Source organism: Xenopus laevis, chromosome 1L, assembly GCF_017654675.1.
Source record: "Xenopus laevis strain J_2021 chromosome 1L, Xenopus_laevis_v10.1, whole genome shotgun sequence".
In the NCBI taxonomy this organism is placed as follows: domain Eukaryota; kingdom Metazoa; phylum Chordata; class Amphibia; order Anura; family Pipidae; genus Xenopus; species Xenopus laevis.
In genome coordinates this window covers 121,702,478-121,721,137 of record NC_054371.1, presented here as the reverse complement: position 1 = coordinate 121,721,137, position 18,660 = coordinate 121,702,478, and the positions used below count along the sequence as shown (strand labels likewise).

The 18,660-nt window shown below is 37.3% G+C and overlaps 1 protein-coding gene across 3 annotated transcripts in view; it reads right to left on the bottom strand.

The window, feature by feature from the left end:
- sin3b.L (SIN3 transcription regulator family member B L homeolog) overlaps positions 1–18,345 on the bottom strand; it is a 28,322-nt gene extending 9,977 nt beyond the window's left edge. Inside the window, exons 1-16 of one of the 3 annotated variants that reach the window (XM_018256758.2) lie at positions 18,194–18,345; positions 16,101–16,329; positions 13,394–13,500; positions 13,157–13,310; positions 12,794–13,042; positions 11,920–12,063; positions 11,641–11,757; positions 11,474–11,563; positions 10,948–11,066; positions 9,365–9,575; positions 9,111–9,227; positions 8,000–8,238; positions 7,650–7,833; positions 5,407–6,010; positions 2,223–2,392; positions 1,262–1,435 (exon numbers count right to left, since the gene is read on the bottom strand). In XM_018256758.2, coding sequence (XP_018112247.1) covers positions 1,262–1,435; positions 2,223–2,392; positions 5,407–6,010; positions 7,650–7,833; positions 8,000–8,238; positions 9,111–9,227; positions 9,365–9,575; positions 10,948–11,066; positions 11,474–11,563; positions 11,641–11,757; positions 11,920–12,063; positions 12,794–13,042; positions 13,157–13,310; positions 13,394–13,500; positions 16,101–16,178 — 2,757 coding nt within the window. In that variant the 5' untranslated portion in view covers positions 16,179–16,329; positions 18,194–18,345. The remainder of the gene's footprint in view (positions 1–1,261; positions 1,436–2,222; positions 2,393–5,406; positions 6,011–7,649; positions 7,834–7,999; positions 8,239–9,110; positions 9,228–9,364; positions 9,576–10,947; positions 11,067–11,473; positions 11,564–11,640; positions 11,758–11,919; positions 12,064–12,793; positions 13,043–13,156; positions 13,311–13,393; positions 13,501–16,100; positions 16,330–18,193) is intronic. The other 2 variants (XM_018256764.2, XM_041562984.1) reach the window with 2 other exon arrangements.
- Between the last annotated feature and the right edge of the window lie 315 nt (positions 18,346–18,660).

Sequence of the window (18,660 nt, the reverse complement as noted above, 5' to 3'; positions counted from 1 at the left end):
TAGGAAAAATGAGTTTATATTATGTTCCTTTTTGCCAACAGATCTAGACCCTGACTAAGGATGTAGAGATGAATATGATGTATGCCATTCTAAAACAGCTAGTAATTGTTTACATATAATTAGAGGCAAGCAAACTAGGAGAAGTGGTGAGCTGGAAAAGATGGAAAATTAGAGCAAAGTAAAGGCATTTCTTTCTGTTTCTCCAGAATTGGAGCTAGGCGTCTGTACTATGGCAGAAATACTATACAGCACGCGTTCTATGCAGTTTGTTACAAAACCACATATTGTGTCTTGAAATGTATTCGTTGCACATTTTAGTGAAATTAAACGAACAAAGCTAAAAACCCATTTCAAAATAAAATCAAGGGATTTTGCCATTATAGACATTGAATCAATTATATCAAATTGCCATTAAGTGTCAGACAATCAAGATGAAGACTCTTATTCTACCTGCATAACAAGATACCATGGAGTGGTTATTCTCTTGCATAATTACAGAAGCTTTTTCAAACTACATTTCGCCAATGGTGTTTTAAAGGAAAACTATACCCCCAAAATGAATACTTGAGCAACATATAATTTATATAAAATTAAGCGGCATATTTAAGAATCTTACCAAACTGGAATATATATTTAAGTAAATCTTGCCCTTTTACATCTCTTGCCTTGAGCCACTATTTCGTGAGGGTCTGTGTGCTGCCTCAGAGATCACCTGACCAGAAATACAACTGTAACTGTAACAGGAAGAAGTGAGGAAGCAGACAGAACTCAGAACTGCCCGTTGATTGGCTCATGTGACCTAATATGTATAGTTTGTTTGGGATATTTGTATGCACCGTTAATTATACGACCCCAGGGGGCTATCTTCTCTTTTTTTTTTTTTTTTTTAAATGGCAATTTTCTATTTATGATTACCCAATGGCACATACTACTAAAAAAGTATATTATTATGAAAATGGTTTATTTACATGAAGCAGGGTTTTACATAGGAGCTGTTTTATGCAATATCTTTTTATAAAGACCTACATTGTTTGAGGGGTATAGTTTACCTTTAAGCCACAGTCTGTCTGTTACTGAACAAAGACATTATCCAGCGTCCATATTGCCTCCTTCTTAAGGGACTTTATTTAACTGGCAGATTAGGTAAACTAAGCTAAACTGTGGTCATGCACATCCTAATACAGTCTATAAAAAATGGTCACTGCATCTTTGCTATCCTGCTACTAGTGTAGTTCATGAGTTAAAGAAAGAAATAGCATACCTTAAAGCAATTCTCATCTGTCATACAGTGTTCAGCCTTCCACTGGTAACTGGCTTCCTTGGCAGCTCTGACACATTGAGATGCAAGATTACCCCCAGCAGCTCCTCGCTTCTTTTCACTTAAGTACAACTCTACCACTTTAAGGCAAATCTCATCACTTACTAGATGATGGAGCTGAAGGCACAAAAATGAACAAAATAGTTAACACAATGACAAAACATTACACCCAAGTATTTGAATTGTACCAGATGGCAGCATACTCTGGATATTTACTTAAGGCTTCCTATTAAAATATTTAAAGGGGGAACTCCACACAAACATAACTTAGGCTTTTTGAAAAGTAAACATAATTTCAAGAAATTTTGCAATATACATCAATTGAAAAATATGCAGACTTTTCATGATTTTTAACGGTTCCCAAAGCCTAGACCACTGCTCTCCTGCTGATCTGTCTGACTACTTTGCTGAGCTGGCTGACTACTATACTTTGTATCAGCAGCCAGTTGTCATCAGCCTGCATCCTCCAAACCCCACAATTCCCTGCACACGTGATTTCATTAAGGAATGTAACATCACAGTGCAATGTTTTGTAGTTCCTGCATGCTGTCTGTAAGCTGTGGAGTTGTTGTTCCCATTTGTAAGTTCAGTGTTTAGTCCCTCTTTCACTGCCAGGATTTCAAATGATGCAGAAAGAGAAGAACTGTTAGCTGGATTTCAGCATAGAAAATGGCATTTATTCATACTTTTTTGAAGAAACAGGTGACTGTGATGGGTATATTAGGGGTTTTTTTGTTATGTGGACCTCTATCAAATTTTGGTTTGAAAGCTGGAGTTCCCCTTTAAACAAAAGAACACGGAGTAAGCCTCTTTAAATCCAGATCCCATAACGTCACAAGTGACCAGCAATGTATTAAGTCTCGGAGCTATATAAATACTAAACAATGCTATTAGAATGTTGTACCTGCCGTGTGATGTTCTGAATCAGCTTGTCAATGGTGAAAGCAATGTAAGCATGAATGGTGAACATTTCACGCAAAGTGTCTTCATAATGTGTAGGATCCAGATTTCCAATAATAAGATTCCTCACCATGTCCAGGAAAGCAGGATAATATTCTTCTAACTCCACCTCACCTATCGGGAACACATCAATACGGAGCTTACAATAGGGAGATGGCAGAAAGGGCTATTACCATGTTTATGACAAGTGATTTTTGGCGCTAGGCGAACTCTAAGGCGATTTCTATAAAAGGCCACTAGAGGTTTGATTTTGTGAGCTATTACAAAAACTTTTTTGCGTTCAGAAAAGTGCTATAATAAATACTAGCTTTTTCATTTATTTTTAAAAACCTAAGCTAAAGCTTTAACCTTATACTGTAATCTCCACTGAGAAAGGGATTGCCAATGAAAATCTCTAGTTATTCTAGGGGAGCAGCCATCCTCATCAGGAAATCCCTTAACAATTGTTAAACGAGATTGTATTTAAGGTTGCAGCATACGGCCAACTGCCTACAATATGGGCAGGCGATTTTAATATGGTCCTTAACCCTGCCACAGAAAAGCTTAAACCCAGCCCCCATGACTCTCTTTCTTTTGTCCATTGGGCCGCAGCAATAGGACTAACAGATGCATGGTACTGGAAAACCCCACAATCCAGCCAATTTACATGTTATTCAGCAGCTACGGCTGCTCTCTCCCGCATAGACTTATATCTAGTCACTACTGAGATACTACAGGTCCTTGAGGAAGTACTGATACTACCCAGAATATGTTCTGATCACGACCCCAATGAGCCTACGTGTCGGAAACAAGCCCAATCAATACGGTACACAGTGGCGGCTATCCCCAAAATGGATACAACAGTACTGGGAGGCCAATGGGGGCACAGTGTCAGACTTTGTGGTCTGGGATGCAGCCAAGACCTATAAGGGGAACCTACATTGCACTTATGAAATCATATCAAATGATTCCCAGAGAATTGCCCCAGGAGAGAGGGAAACCTGCAAGTGGTAGATACCTTTAAGTACCTTGGGACTGAGATACATAGGGATCTGCAGCAATATACTATCCTATCTAGATCCTACAGTAAGATCCTATAATGCAAAACTAGATAACGGACAGGACCTCCCACTCTCACTGCCTGGTAGAGTTAACATCTTTAAAATTATCTGTTTACCAAACTCTGCCTGTGTGCCTTTATCCTAAAACAGGTTTAAAAAAAACCCTATTACAGTGGCAAGGCAATAATTGCCAAATGAACAATATTACATTGCAAAGTGATAACATTTATTCCTAATGTAGCCACCTAAAACCGCCTTTGCGCCTTGAAAAGTCTTCTGGGGTAACCAGTGTTTTTTTGAGGAAGAGAGCATTATATCATACAGTGGGTAACTGATAACAGATTTTACAGGAATTTAGCACATTTAAAACAGCCTGAGGACACGACATGCCACAAACGTTATGTTATCTCTTAAGGGGGTTATTTATCAAAATCCAAATTTATCTCATTTCAGAAATATACTCCGACCAAATCCGCAACTGGTTATTTCCCCTTATTTATCAATATATTTTCCTGAAAAATTCCAGTGCGGGGAAACAACTCGAAAAAATAGTGTAAATTATATGAAAACTCGAATCATAAGAATTTTTTTTTTTTTGCCCGAAACCCATCGCAGATCGGGATATCACCGGGGCTTCTCCTATTGACTTCTCCTAAGCAGGTTGTATATATTTTCAGATTCTGACTTTTTCCATCCTAGGGGTATAATAAATCATGAATAATTCCATTTTTTTTTTTTTACTAAAAGTTCGGATTTTATAGTAAAATAAAAAAATAAATAGAAAAAATAAAAAATCGAATTTTTCGAGTTTTTGACATTCGGAATAATAACCAACAATGTACAGCAAGCAAATATTTTTTTTTGAAAATAAATTTACTGGGTAATGGAAGAGCAAAATTTAGCTGATGAAATACAATACTTTTCATCATAATGGAAATCAAATTATGGCTTTTGTAATGAATTCATTTTTGAACATCCTTAGGACTGGATTCATTATCCTCTATATGATTTCTGGTGTTCAGTAAAGAGTTGGGCTATATTTTAAAACTGCCCGTGCCCTGATAATATAGCAATTTCTGCAAAACTAAGTGCCATACTATTATTATTACTACTTATTTATACAGCACCAACATATTCCACTCTCTTTCTTAGGAAGTGTGCCATGTAGATCTCTGGCTATTTATCTGAGGAGCCTTAGTTGTGGATTGAATATGATTTATTTCAGGCTTTTATTTATACTATAGAAGTTGACTGGTGGCTGCATGAATGTATTGATCTAATCTAGACTGTATATAGGAGAGACTGGGCAGAGACTGAGAAAGAGAAATACACACCACTGATTCACTGTAACCAATAAAAAACTGGACTCACCAATAGGAAATCATTTCAATGGCCCTCATCACTCCATAAAGGATTTAAGACTTTTGGTTCTCAAGGGCAATTTTAAAACAGTTAATGAAAGAAAAGTGTGGGAGTACAAACTAATGGAAACTTTCACTTCTTTGGAGAAGGGACTAAACCTGGGCCTTGGATTTATGGCTAATTATGTGGACTAAGAAAGGGCCTGCACCAGGTCAGAAATATGAACATGTGTGGATCTGGACTAAGATCATATGGAATTCCTTTTATTCCACACTCCAATAATTCAGCCCTAATTTATATTCAAAATGTTCTGAAAGCTTGTTATGATTATATTAGTTAGCCAATAAAGGTATCACCTTTATACCACTTTATTTTTTATTTCAAAAGGGTTGTCCGGTAACATTTTTACTGGTAAACATGGTACAACAAATTTACCTGCAATGGAAACCATTTAGAAATCCTGACCTAGATTAGGCCTGGGGAAGAGTCAGATATAGCTCACAAACAATTGCTCTCCCAAAAGAAGATCAGTGGCCAAACTGCTGCTTAAATATAGCCCATAAACAGGCAGCAAAGCAGATAATTAGGAAGTTAAAATAAAAACAAATTATCTAAACACTCATATCTTCATGAGCTTAAGTTATAAATTCCACTACTGATAAAAATACTTAGGGGCAAATTATGTCATGTTAATTTTCACACATCAAATAACTGTAAGACTCTTACTAGGCTGCTTCAGCCGGAGCTCCATGGCTGGTCCATTTGACCTGTCTCTCCTGCCATCAAATAATCGTTTTTCCTTTTCTTTCTCAGTCCGGTACTCAATCAGCTGGTGCTGTGCCTGTCGATATACCTTCAGAAGCCGAGAGCACAGAGTTTGGTGTAGCCGCAGAAAAAAATACCAGTTGTTGTTGGTGTAGAACAAACTGTAAACTTCATCTATGGTCTTTGGAGGAGGTTCATGGGGTATCTCCACAGGGGGTGGGGGCTCTGGGACTACTTCTGGGGTCACAGCTTTCCTTCTGCGTTCTGGCAGTTCAGTAACTGAAGACTCTGGGATAGTCTCAACAGGAGTCTCATCGGCAGAAGCAGCAAATAAAGATTGGCAGGAAGGAGATGATGATGATGATGAGAAAAACAGCTCAGGAAGGAACTGGTGCAGAACCTGCCAAATAGTGTCCTTGTCTTCCTTTTGGATAGTTGGTTGCCGACTCACATAGAATGTTATTAGCGCTGCAGCATCTTCCAGAATTTGCCAATCCTCATAAGTGTAGATTAAATGGGGTCCGCTAGATGTTGTCGTCCTGCCATCTGGTTGCTGTTCCTGCCGCTGAAGAAGAAACAGAGGTCAACATCAAGAAACTATTTAAGGGGTACAATTGTATGCAAGTAAAAAGATATAGGTAGGCAATCAAAGGCAATGGGCCTACCATTAGTACTGCTCCAGGGGAATTAATATTATATTATACAGGAAACTACATGCATAAGCAATAATATTACTAAGAAAAAGCTAGCTGTTCTGTTTGCACTGGCAGCAACATCAGAAAAAAAAGGGGTTGGATGGCTTTTTAGCAAGTTATTAGAAAATACAGTTATTGAAAATAGCTCTTAGTATAAAGTTGTTCCAGGGACTGGTTCTATTGCCATCTTGAAAACAGGAAGGACTTTTTAGCCCTCTGAGGGTTTTTTTCCCCTTCCTCTAGGACTGGGTCAAATAGCAGTTAGGCAGGTTATATATAGAAATAAAAGGCATGAACTCAATGGATGTGTGGCTTTTTCAAACAAAGTTACTACTAAAGAAGAACTAAACCCTAAAAATGGATGCCATATTTTAAATAGTGAACTTATTGTACCAGCCTAAAGTATCAGCTTGTTAGCAGCAACGATCCAGGACTTCAAATTGTCACAGGGGGACACCATCTTGGAAATTGTCTGTTACACTCACATGCTCAGTGGGCTCTGAGTAGCTAAGCTTAAGGGTTGTCACAAATTATCCAGCAGAAAATGAGGTTGGCCTGTAATATAAGCTGATGCTACAGGACTGATTATTAAATTCTGATGCTAATTGCACTGGTTTCTGTGCTGCCATATAGTAAAATATAATGTACAACATTTCTAGCCTCCTTCTTTAGTTTAACTTTCCTTGTCCTTTAAACATGGATATGAATGTAGACAGGCCCATTAAACCATGAGTCAATAACTACTGCAATAGTAAAATCCTTGGTCCGGTCTTAGATTTTAAAAGAGAAAATATATTAACTTTGGCCTGGGTGAACCAACAGGGATATACAGCATAACGGAGCCAGAAAAGTGGATAAAGAAAGCAAGCAGATAGGTACACGATTGTAACAAGAATTTTGAGTGTAAAGATTTTTTTTTCTTTTTTAGTATGTTTAGAGAGGTTATAAATATGCCCAAGTTAAAGATCTAAACACTCAGACCACTATTCGGGTGGATGAACCTACTACATTATTGTCACAAAATAATTCTGTGAACTGATGAACAGGTTTGAGGAAGTAGAGAGTGTTTGGCAATGTGCTAAAGATTAAAAGTAGAGTAGTATGTCATCATTTTTAAAAAGAAAAACCAAAGATACATGTCCATCAAGTTTGACTCCTTAATTCCTAACTAGTATCTTGCTGATCCAGAAGATGGAAACACATCCAAAGCTCTTCCCAGTTTGCCTCATGAAGGGAAAATTTCCTTCTGAACTTTAAAAACCCCAACTATATCAGCCTCTGGATCAATACTACAAGTGCCAACTTTGACCTAACTATAACCGTTTTACAGAACATGCACTGTCCTGGAAAGCAAGTGGATGATGATAAATTAGGATGCTGGGACCAGCCAAACCTTTTCATACTGCCCATATAGTTAAGGCTTTTTCTTGCTCTATAGGATGTCGATTCAAATCATAGTAATTATAAAAATGCATCTGCTCATTATTATATTTGTATTGTATGACTCACCTCATCATAGACACTTTCTATCTCGTTAAGCAAGCTTTTGGAGCGAAGGGCTTTGGTGTCATTTTGCTTAAAATTGACAGCCTGGTGGTCTAAAGACTTCAAGTATGCCCGCTCATACTGCTCTCGCCATATTTTGTTGAAGCCACGCTGTGCTTCCCTCCACTCTTCCTCTTTTGCTTTCAGTCTGCAGAACAGGCAAGATTTAAAAAGGCGTGCATGAGATTTTGCAAAGTTAATATTCCTTAATCTGTGAAACTCATACAATAAAGTTCAATAAAGCCACAGCTAAAAGAAGATTGACCCTAAAATGGTCTTTGCATTACCTTATATAATAGAGCCAAATTTCTCACCTCTTTAATACCACAGGTACAGCAGTGACTGGATTTTTCTTTAGACTTTCAACAATATCTGGAGCTTTGTCCCCATATATTCTGTAGATTGCCCTGCGTTGTATAACCTCTGAAGTGCCTCCCAAGCGGTCATCTAGCCTGAACTTTTCCTGGTCTTCAGGAGACATGCGGGAGAGTTTCTTTTGGACACTTTCAAGCACACGAATGGTAGCCAAATTGGTTTCCAAAACAACATCCAACTATTAATGAGAAAGAAAGAAGTCAATGAAAAAACAAAGCTTTCCTAGCAACAATCTTTAAATAGGTTGATTTTACAAAAAAATGGGTTGCACACAGAACTGACAAAGTGTTTTAAAGTAATGAAAATATCATGTAGTGTTGCCCTGCACTGGTAAAAGTGATGTGTTTGTTTCAGAAACACTACTATAGTTCATATAAACAAGCTGCTGTGGAGCAATGGCAGAAATTGAAAAAAAATGCTACATGGCACAGGTTAAATAATGGATAACATTATGTTCTACAGAGCTTGTCTGCTACCTGCTGTGTAACTTGAGCTTTTTCTCCTTTGAATGGCTGCCCCATTACTACACAGCAGCTTATTTATATAAACAATAGTAGTGTTTCTGAAGCAAACACAGCAGTTTTACTAGTGCCGGACAACACTGCATTATATTTTTAATACTTTACAACAATATCATTTTTTGATGTTACTAGTCCTTTAAGCAAACATCTTGGCAAATACATCTCATGTGGGGGTACTATAAGTTCTGTTAAGCACCATGAATGGGAAAATTGAACATCTCCACCAAATGGAGACCATATCCCATTTTCACAAATGTACAAAATTTAAAAGACAATTTGTTAAATTGATTTTCAGCATCTAAAAGGCTGGTAACATTTAAAAAGTGCTTCGAATTACAGGAAATGTTGAACACGTCGGCTCATATATGGAATACATGCACCACAAAAGCAAAAAGAGGCAGTGGGAGTAAAAAAAAAGAGAAAGCAGAGTGGGTAATGTAGGAATTGGAAAGACTTTGAAGAGACAGTGTAAGCTGGACCAGTCCACTTTACTGTATATTGTAACCACAAATTGGGGTTTGGGACTTACCTCAAACCTCTCATCTTCACAGCGGTGAAGCTGCTCCTCATATGGAGTCTTTTTGGAACTAACAAAAGTAGAATCTTCAGACCATGAGGGGAAGGACACCCAAGTGTCATTTAATACCTGCAGAAGAGGGTGGACATGGCTGTGTTTTTTTTTTTGTTTTAGGCTTTTAAAAACTCTAAAAGGATATCTGAATTTTGAAGGTTAAGGAGATACTATGATTTTTAACACAGGTATGGTTCTACTGACAAAATTACCTCCTTGCAAAGTGCAGTCCTCCCACTGCATTTTGGGTGTGGAAAAGATTTGGGAAGAGCACGGTAACTGGAGCCAATGCGCTTGCAAGATGCATAATCGATCTCCCGCCCAATGCCCTCATTGGAGCGATCATTTGTTACTGGTGAAGCAAACGAAAGCTCTCTAACACCTAAGAAAGACTTGAACTGTGCAAAGAGTTCAGGAAACTTTCTGAAAAGGACACAGAAACAGAAAAATAAGTAAATTATTTATTCTACATGGAAAAAAAAAAGGTTATTTTAGAATGAGTGGGTTTATTTTAAAGACTCAACTGTTATTACCTCATTTCTTCCTTATTCAAAATACGTGGTAGGGAATCACCTAGAGGACGAATCCAATTATCTTTACACTGTAAATGAAAACGGCTTACAATAGGAACTAAAAGGGAATAAATAACACATGGCCTTTTTTTTTTTTTTTTAAGGGTTGAATACTAATGAAGTGTTGAATACTAAATTTCAATTCAGGTTGTTTTTTTAGTGTAAAAATTCACACATTCAAACCTTAATCTCACAATTTGAATGTTCAAACGTGAGATTTAGCACACCTCGGCCATTCAAATATTCGTCAACTAAAACCTGCCAAGTTCATTTACAAGTCAATGACAGGTCTGTTGAACCATTTAAATATGTTAATTGCCTTCCTGACATTTGAGTTTCTTTCAGAGGGAAACTCAATTTGAATTTGATTCAAATTCTCGGGTCAGGACTATTCAATCCAATATTAGACATTAATTATTAAGACATTATTTTTCTTAACCTTCCATTTAAGTCTCCCATATTAGACATTCATTTTTTCTTAAATAACCTCCCATTTGAGTTGTGAGTATATTTGAATTTATTAGAGTAAAAAAAAATTCACAAATTCCAAATTCGACTTTTGATAAATCTGCCCATAATTGTTGGGTTTGGGCAGTGGCACCCAAACAATGAACAAAGCAAAGTGAATTCCACTCCTTTGTAATATTTTCATCTACACAGGGAACGAACGGCATTCAGTTTAAGTGGTGGGTCCTGGCTATCCACTCCAGACCATTTCAATCTCACTGTGACCAACATGGCTATTGTGTGAGAATTTAAAAACCAGCATTTTCAGGCTTGTGTGTCTGGATCTCTAACCTGGCTGGGTTCACTTTGTAACTCTTTGTCCAAACACCGTTTTAATCTTTAATAACTGAACGCTCCGCTTTAACATTAATAGAAGTGGTGATAACATTGAGGGCACTTCGGTGATTATGGATGAGGTTGAGCTCTTGCAGCAATTGTTTGTAAATTGCTTTCAAATGTAATTACATTGTTGAAGAACACTATATGGGATGTGATCAGTTGCAATTATGGTTTTCCTGATTATGCTATTCGCTCACTCCAGCCTTTCTAAATTACATTTTTGGCTAACTACCTATATTAGAAACATTTTGCAGAGCCTATTTACCCAGTTTTTATTTGTACACTGAACTGTTCCTTTAATCAGAATACAAACGGCTATTCTAGGTCGTACACCTAAAATAAAAAAAATAAAAATGATAAAGTGCATTTTTGCATACCCTAGAAATGGTGTGACCAGCTGCAGTAGCTCAGAACCAGAAACCAGTTCCTGGTTGAAAAGTGCGATACAACGGAGAAAATTTTCATAGACTTCCTGGCTCTTAAGAACACGGCGGACCTTATAACAAAATACAGAACCTTCATTAGCATCAATAGAAATGTAACTCACAGAATTCGGACAGTACATGCAACCCTCCAGTATCCCAGTACCAGCTAGAACTGTAAGGGCTCTACATGGGATGTAGTTCATTTAATATAATATAAATATTTAGTAAAATTTAAAAGGAAACCATTTGCAAACAAAGTTACCATACTGATATTTTTCATAACAGACCTTATGCATTTAGATCACAGCATATAGTTAAAAACCATAACTGTGGAACACTTGGCAATTTATTCGTGAGGAGGTGAGTGATGGACACTTAGCTAATGCAAAAAGTAGTCATTTTAAGGTAAAGGGACAATTTTAAAGAACACGACAGTTCATTTTATTTAAGTTACTGGAAATACAATACAAGAACCAACCTTATTGAAGAATGAGAACTCCTGCAGAGTGCCATACTTTCCTACACTAGCCATTGACGGGTCCTTGGACTTTCGCATCTTCATCTTCTTCTAAACATTAAAGTGAAATTAGTATAGCACTTTCAAATTTCTAATTTGAAGAGTTGAAATACTAAAAAACTCATTACCTTGGAAGAAGGCATGGACCGCAAAAGAAGAGGTCTAGACCTCTTACGACTTTGTTCTAGGTTCCGCTGGTACTCAAGTTTCCTGGCACTAAGATCACAAGCTCCATTTCCTGTGAACTGTGAGAGATAGGAATACCATTTCTCTGAACTTGAGCTCATTTTACTTCTTTGGAAAGTTTTTTTTTCTCAGGATACATAATGGCAATTCCTCTACCGTTTAAACATTAACAGCCAGATAAGCAATACACATATACATATATATATTAACCCCTCTCATACCAAGGATCTCTTTGCCTCTGGAAGGAACTGACCAAATTCAGACAACAGATCTTCCTGTCCATGAAATAGACTTGCAACCTCTGTAAATACCTCCTCTTCTGACATACCTCGGAAAGGGCGACCTTTGGGATTCAGCTGATCCTTCTAACAGAAATGGAAAGTGTTTTTTAGACATCAGTACCAATATTAAGGTGGAAACTTACAGCCCTTAAGAGTCCTTTATGTATAATCATACAAGAAGGTAAGTCATCATACATTAACAAAAACATTCAGGAAACAAACTGCTGTCATCATGAATAATTGCTTCTAATGGTAAAGTAAAATACGTATTCTAATCACAATACCAAGATAAACAATGCTCGGTGTGGGAACACTGCCAGCCCTCATTGACAAATCTTATTTGAACAAACACGTCTCATAATATTTTCCATTTAAAGCAGTGGTGCTCAGTGATGACAGATGTGTACTTCAGAATGAATAAATACATATGTTAAGCTTTCTAGAAATAGCTACAAAACAAGCATAAATAAATGGGAACCTGTAAATTCATATGATTTAATAATGAGGGCACAGACTCACTCTGCACTAGCAAGAATACTGGTGAGTCCTTGAAGTGGAGCCTCACTCAGTTTTGGCACAGAAAATACTTTTAGTGGTATATTTTGACACTTGACCATAGCAGTTTTACTTGCTTGTTCAGTTAGGCCAGGGCATCCAAATGTACAGTATGTACCCCAGACTAATCATGAAATCTACAAATTTCTTTGTATGACATAAATGTATCATCTTGGGATGCAGAAAATAGGTGATATAGTGGCTGCTTACAATTTGGTTAGCACTGGCTAAGAATATATGAAATCCATTATATACCCACCTGGTATGTGTGGAGGATTTCTAGGAAAGACCTGTAGATTTCAGGCCGGTCTAAAAACCGAGTTTTGATTTTATTCACATAGCTAATAGCATTGTGGAACTCCAGTGAGTCAGATTCTGGAGGGGGCTGAGGCTTCTCCTTTTCCTGCTGCCGAGACTCCTGAGGCACCTCACTGAGTACATTTTCAGGAACAGGGGGCACAATTACACGACTGCTAGACAAAGAGCTAGTGGTTGCATCTGTTGACACCTACAAAAGATCAAAACCACACAGAGTTCCACATATTCTATTTTTTCTAATCTGTTCCAAGCATACCATATGTTGCCTACCCAACATCAATGTTTTGAACTTTGTGTCACTTACGGGGCTAGACAGGGTTGTCTGAACAACCACTTTTCCATTTTTTGGAAGTTCTATTTTGTAGCCAAGTGGTAGAAAGGCATTAAATCCAAGCATCAGGTCTGGATGCTCATGGAACAGCTGAGAGACCCTGCGGATAACTCCAGGAGTGTCAATGCTGCAAAAGAGAGAAAGGGAATAGAGGGGTGTTCTCTAGAAAAGCATAAAAAAAAATCTCTCCTGGTTTGCCAAAAAACATACCTCTGAGATTTGAACTCTTTCATAATCTCCAAGAATCCACTATAAGTAGCTGGATCACTTCCAAAACGGATTTTTACTTGGTCCAAATAAGAAAGCGCATCTTCCACCTATTTTATAAGAAGGTAAGCATTTCATACACAAGTTATACTGGATGAAGGATTACGGATTTGTTATGCATACATGGTTATATCTCCTCTTAAGCACCTCTACTCCAGTGTAAACATCCCCAATTTGGCCAAATTTTCTTTACAACTGAGACTTTCCATATCCTTAGCTGACTTAATTGGCCCCGCTCTAATTCAGTTAGCACTGGAGACCAAACCTGCACTGCACATCCCAGATGGGGCCTTACCAGTGCTTTGTAAAGGGAAAGAATTACCTTCTCCTTGTATCTGTGGTATCACAGTGAAGCGGCTCAACAGCACTTTCCAGTGATGGCAACAAATGGTTACAATTTTGACTGTTGCAATAAACAATGTAATAAACAGTTACCACTCACATACAAAAACACTTCTGCACCCGAGTGTGACTTCTAAAACTCTGCTGCTAATTTTACGGTAAAAAAATAAAATAAGCCTTAGTCTTGTCTTTGTATGGGGATCCCTTATCTGCAAAACAGCTATAAGTAAATCTTAGAATTATGGTAAGGTAATCTGGTATAAAGCCCATTTTAAGTAAATAATGCTAATTAATTTTTAAAAATTTCATTTTCCAAGCATTCTGGAATACTCATAACTGTGCTGCTTTTAAATTGTTTAAACTAAGACGCATGCTATGTTTACAAGTGGTAAGTCTATTATCTGGAAGGTGATACAACATAATTGATTCTATTGTTTACAAATAGAAAGAAAATCTGTTCCCTATACAAAAAGATTTTCAACAATGTTTAAATTAATTTGTAGATGTAATTGCAAATTCAAAATGGTATATGTCTATCCTGTTTGTCACTGATAAACAACGCAACAGAAGCCAGCTCTTCACAAGCCAAAACTCAAATGTCTCACAATGCCTTGCATGCTTCTTCACAGGTCTGTAATTCAACTGGCTTCTGCTACTTTGTTTCAATAGTTAGAAGAGTAGGAAAAGCAGGGGACAAAATAAACGTACAAAACACTTTTGCAACAACTGAAGAATTTTGATAAATATATACTGGAAAGTTCATAAAAATTTAATTTTCTGTTATTAGGCCAAAGGTTATTTTTAGGTTCACAACTCTAACACCAATAAATCACTTTTTTTTTATTGATTATCTGCCTGCCAGTAGAGGCAACCCACCCTACTGCAAGTGTGAACTTAATGGAGAGCACAGGATAGAAAGATGTAGGGACACGGGTTGGATTATTAAAAAGGAACAGTTAATAAAACCTAAGGGTAATTTTATTATAAGAAAATAAGTGCAATTATAGGAATTCTATTTGTACTATTTTTTTATGCTAGTTCAGTTATATGACAACAAGGAATATATACCTGCCACATGCATTCATACCCTCTTGATTACTCCTGTTCAGCAAATTAGTCACTTTATCTATAACTTTAAAAATATGCACAAACATTATATTGCCCACATCATCAACTATTTATATACTGCCAGCAAGTTAGTCAGCACTTTACATTCATTTTTAATAAACAGGGGTCTTACAATAATTTAAAAAGCAAGGGTTACAAAGTATAGATAGGAACAGAAGGCCCTACAAGCTTAAAGGGGTTGTTTACCTTCAAACACTTTTTTCAGTTCTGTTGGTTTCAGATTGTTCATAAGAAATAAAGAGTTTTTCCAATTGCTTTCTATTTTCTATTTGTGGCCGTTTTTCTAATATTGAAGTGTAAAGTTTCATTTCTCACCTACTAAAGCAGCTCTGAGAGGGGGGTCGCCGACTCTTTAACCATTTTAAATTGTTACATTTATTTGATACATTTGTTATCTTCGTCCCTGCTGAGCAGAACCCCTGAGTTTCATTAATGGCAGCTGTGTGAATTAGCTGCTAATATTCCACAGATGCTGCTGAGAAATGTATCAACTAATTGTATCAACTAAATGTAGCAAATTGTAAACCGTTCAGATGCTCTTGGATCACAGAGCTTCCAGACTGAAACACTAGAGACACAAACATTAAACTTTGAACTTCAGTTTTCGGAAAACGGTAAAAAATAAAAGATGGAAAGCAGTTATAAAAAGTCTGTTGTTGGTGAACAATCTAAAAACAACTCAAGTGAAAAAAAGTGTTTGGACGGTCAACAACCCCTTTAACGATTGACATAAATAATACATAACCCAGAAATCACTGTGTTACGTAGTAACACATTGTCACACGGTCAGTTATCTAAAGAAGGGCAAACCTCAAATTTTGTCAAGTTTAAAAAAAGACTGGCACTCAGGGAGGAGCGCTGATATATAGTGGAAATCACATCTCCTGTGACATGTACCACATAATTAAGTAGTATTGCCATCAAGTGACTGACACTCTCATCATTGAGAGAGGGTATTTTCAGTCATTCAACTGTGTAATATACACAAACCAATAATGCCTCTAGAAATAGGTATTTCATATAAAAGTAGTTTGTTTTTAAGGGTTCGGATTAGCTTCAGCCAGGCACCTGGATTCGGTCAAATCCGAATACTGCTGTTAACTCAATAGCATGTCTTAAAATATTGATAAAGTAACATATACACATGTGATCAATAGAAACACATTCTTTCTATACTTACGTGCACTGGGAGTTTTTCTTGAGGTTTGCTCCAGTTTGGATTTGGCTTACAATTACCACCACCTCCGCCACTTGCCATTTTGAAAAGATGTTTTTGGTACGGTAGTGAAATGGCTTATTCAGAAAAAGGGTCTGAAGAAAGGCTTAAGCACTTGGACTTGGGGAAGCATGATCCAGCAATCGTTTCAGAATTATTCCCCTTGGACACCAGGAACAGCTGTGAATATTTGCTGAAAAAAAAAAATAGAGGTCTAAAATAAGAATGTCATCCTGCTTGCATAGAAATAAAATATAAAATTACGGTTATCAAAATTATCACCATTTATTATTATTTTGGATTCCACAGTTTAAAAAGTTAAATTAATTTAAAAAAAAAAATAGATTACAAGTGTATAGATATAGCTGAGCCAAGAGCATGTGAACACCTGTCCCATCTAATAAATACTTCTTTAAGCTTAAACACAATGGGCCTCATTTATTGACAAGGTACACAATAGCAATTTTGCATTTTAATCTTGCTATACATCACAGCATTTCTGGAACGATGTACTCTGTTAGCATGGTCCTAGTCTCAAAGAGGTTAACTTGCCTTTTTTTGTGGCGTGATTTTGTGATGGCAGATTCTATTAATGCCTTTGGATGATTTCTTGAACAAGCTTAATATACAGGGTTATTGTGATCTTAGTATCTGCAGTTAGTGTATATATATATATATATATATATATATATATATATATATATATATATGTAACATGTGAGTATATAGATAGGTCTGTATAAGTATATGTGCTATGAAGCGTCTGCACTCAGTATTCAATTATGTTGGGGCAATAGTGAGTATACACCAGTTCAGAAGGAGTCACACTCCACATTGAACGAATCATAATACTTTAATGCTCATATGTGTATAATGTTCATAAATGTGTACAATTCTGCATACAAGTTTATGAACATAAAAGTTTTAACATTCAGTTAACACAGAGAGGGGGTCCTTGTGTGTGTGTAAATATATGTGTATGTATGTATATATATCTATATATATCTATATATATATATATATATATATCTATATATATATATATCTATATATATATATATCTATATATATCTATATATATCTATATCTATATATATATATATATATATATAAATATATTTACATCCCAAATTAATTATGTAATGATAAAGGCCTATTTTACAATAGTCTACTCTTAAGCACCATTAGCATGCATTTTAAATAGTCTGCTCAGGTTCTCGGGGCTCCAGATGACCAACCTGTAGTCCGGCACGGCAAAAAACAAATATAACGGGATCATGCCTTTTCAAGTTTAATGACAGCTCTCCCTGCAACACCTATATCAACACACAGTCAGACACATGCAAAACCTTTCCAAATAGATTTAAATATCTCTTCCTGATAGCTTCCGAGGGACTTACATCCCTCTAGCATCTAACAAAAGCACATCTTCCCAGTTTCACCTTCATTTGGGGCATCATAGTAATTAGTTTATGGCCCATGAGCAGCAGACAGAATAGCTCCATCTTGCCCTGAGGCATAAGGAATCTGCCAGTGGAGCAAGTAATGAGCTATTGTATCAGGGGTGTCCAGAATAGTCATCTCCATGCAGCTAAGGAAAGCAGAGAGTACAGCATGCACATAGTGTAACCATGATATGCTATCCTGATGCACTATGTACATACACAACTGAGGAGACAATAAGGAGATCTAGGGAAAGGAACGATGGAGACAGGCTGTATATAAACAAAGGGTAGGATAGAGGAGCGCCTCGCAACTGACAGGAGCAAAGGAGAACCTTGTTAATAATCACAATAAGGACATGAAGTGAATGGCAATAGGCGCGACGTGTAAGTGGGATGTTAGTTTAGCGGATTTATAACACAGGACACACAGGAAAAAGTAGGCGATGATCTTGTATGTCTCTGCGGACCGGCCTGCTTTATCATCGCGCCCCCTTCTCTATTTTTAACCCCGGACGAGAAAACCATTCAGCCTTCCCCACCCGTGCGGGTTCTGCCCACCCCACTCGCCGCGAGCAAAGCTCAGGAAGACGCTGAGACATTTGGATTATTTACCAAGATTGAGCAATGGAACCAACGTCCGGTGCTACATGAAGGAAGGTTTCCCATGATCCGTACCTTGCGTGCGCGCTCCCATGCGCGCCCACATACTCGGGGCGGCGGGGACGCACCGCTCTTAACCATATTTCAGCGCTGGGAGCGTGAAGGGACTGTTGTGACGTCAGGATCACGTGTCTCAGGCAAGGGGAAGGTGTTCGGCTAGGGTACTGGGTCACAAAAGGGCGGAGTTAATTCCTCAGGCGAGGAAGTAGGAAATTATTCACGCAAGCGGGACGCTTAAATTAATGAATGAAGTTTTCAGCTCCCCTTAACTGCATTTACAAACTGCAAAACAACGTGCATATTAAACATAGCCAAATATCCTTACTGCTAAAACGTTCCCAGCCAGTCAATGTTTAGATTTTTTCCTAGCCACACACGCCAGCTGAGCCTGCAGCCATACCTGCCAACTCTTGATAATC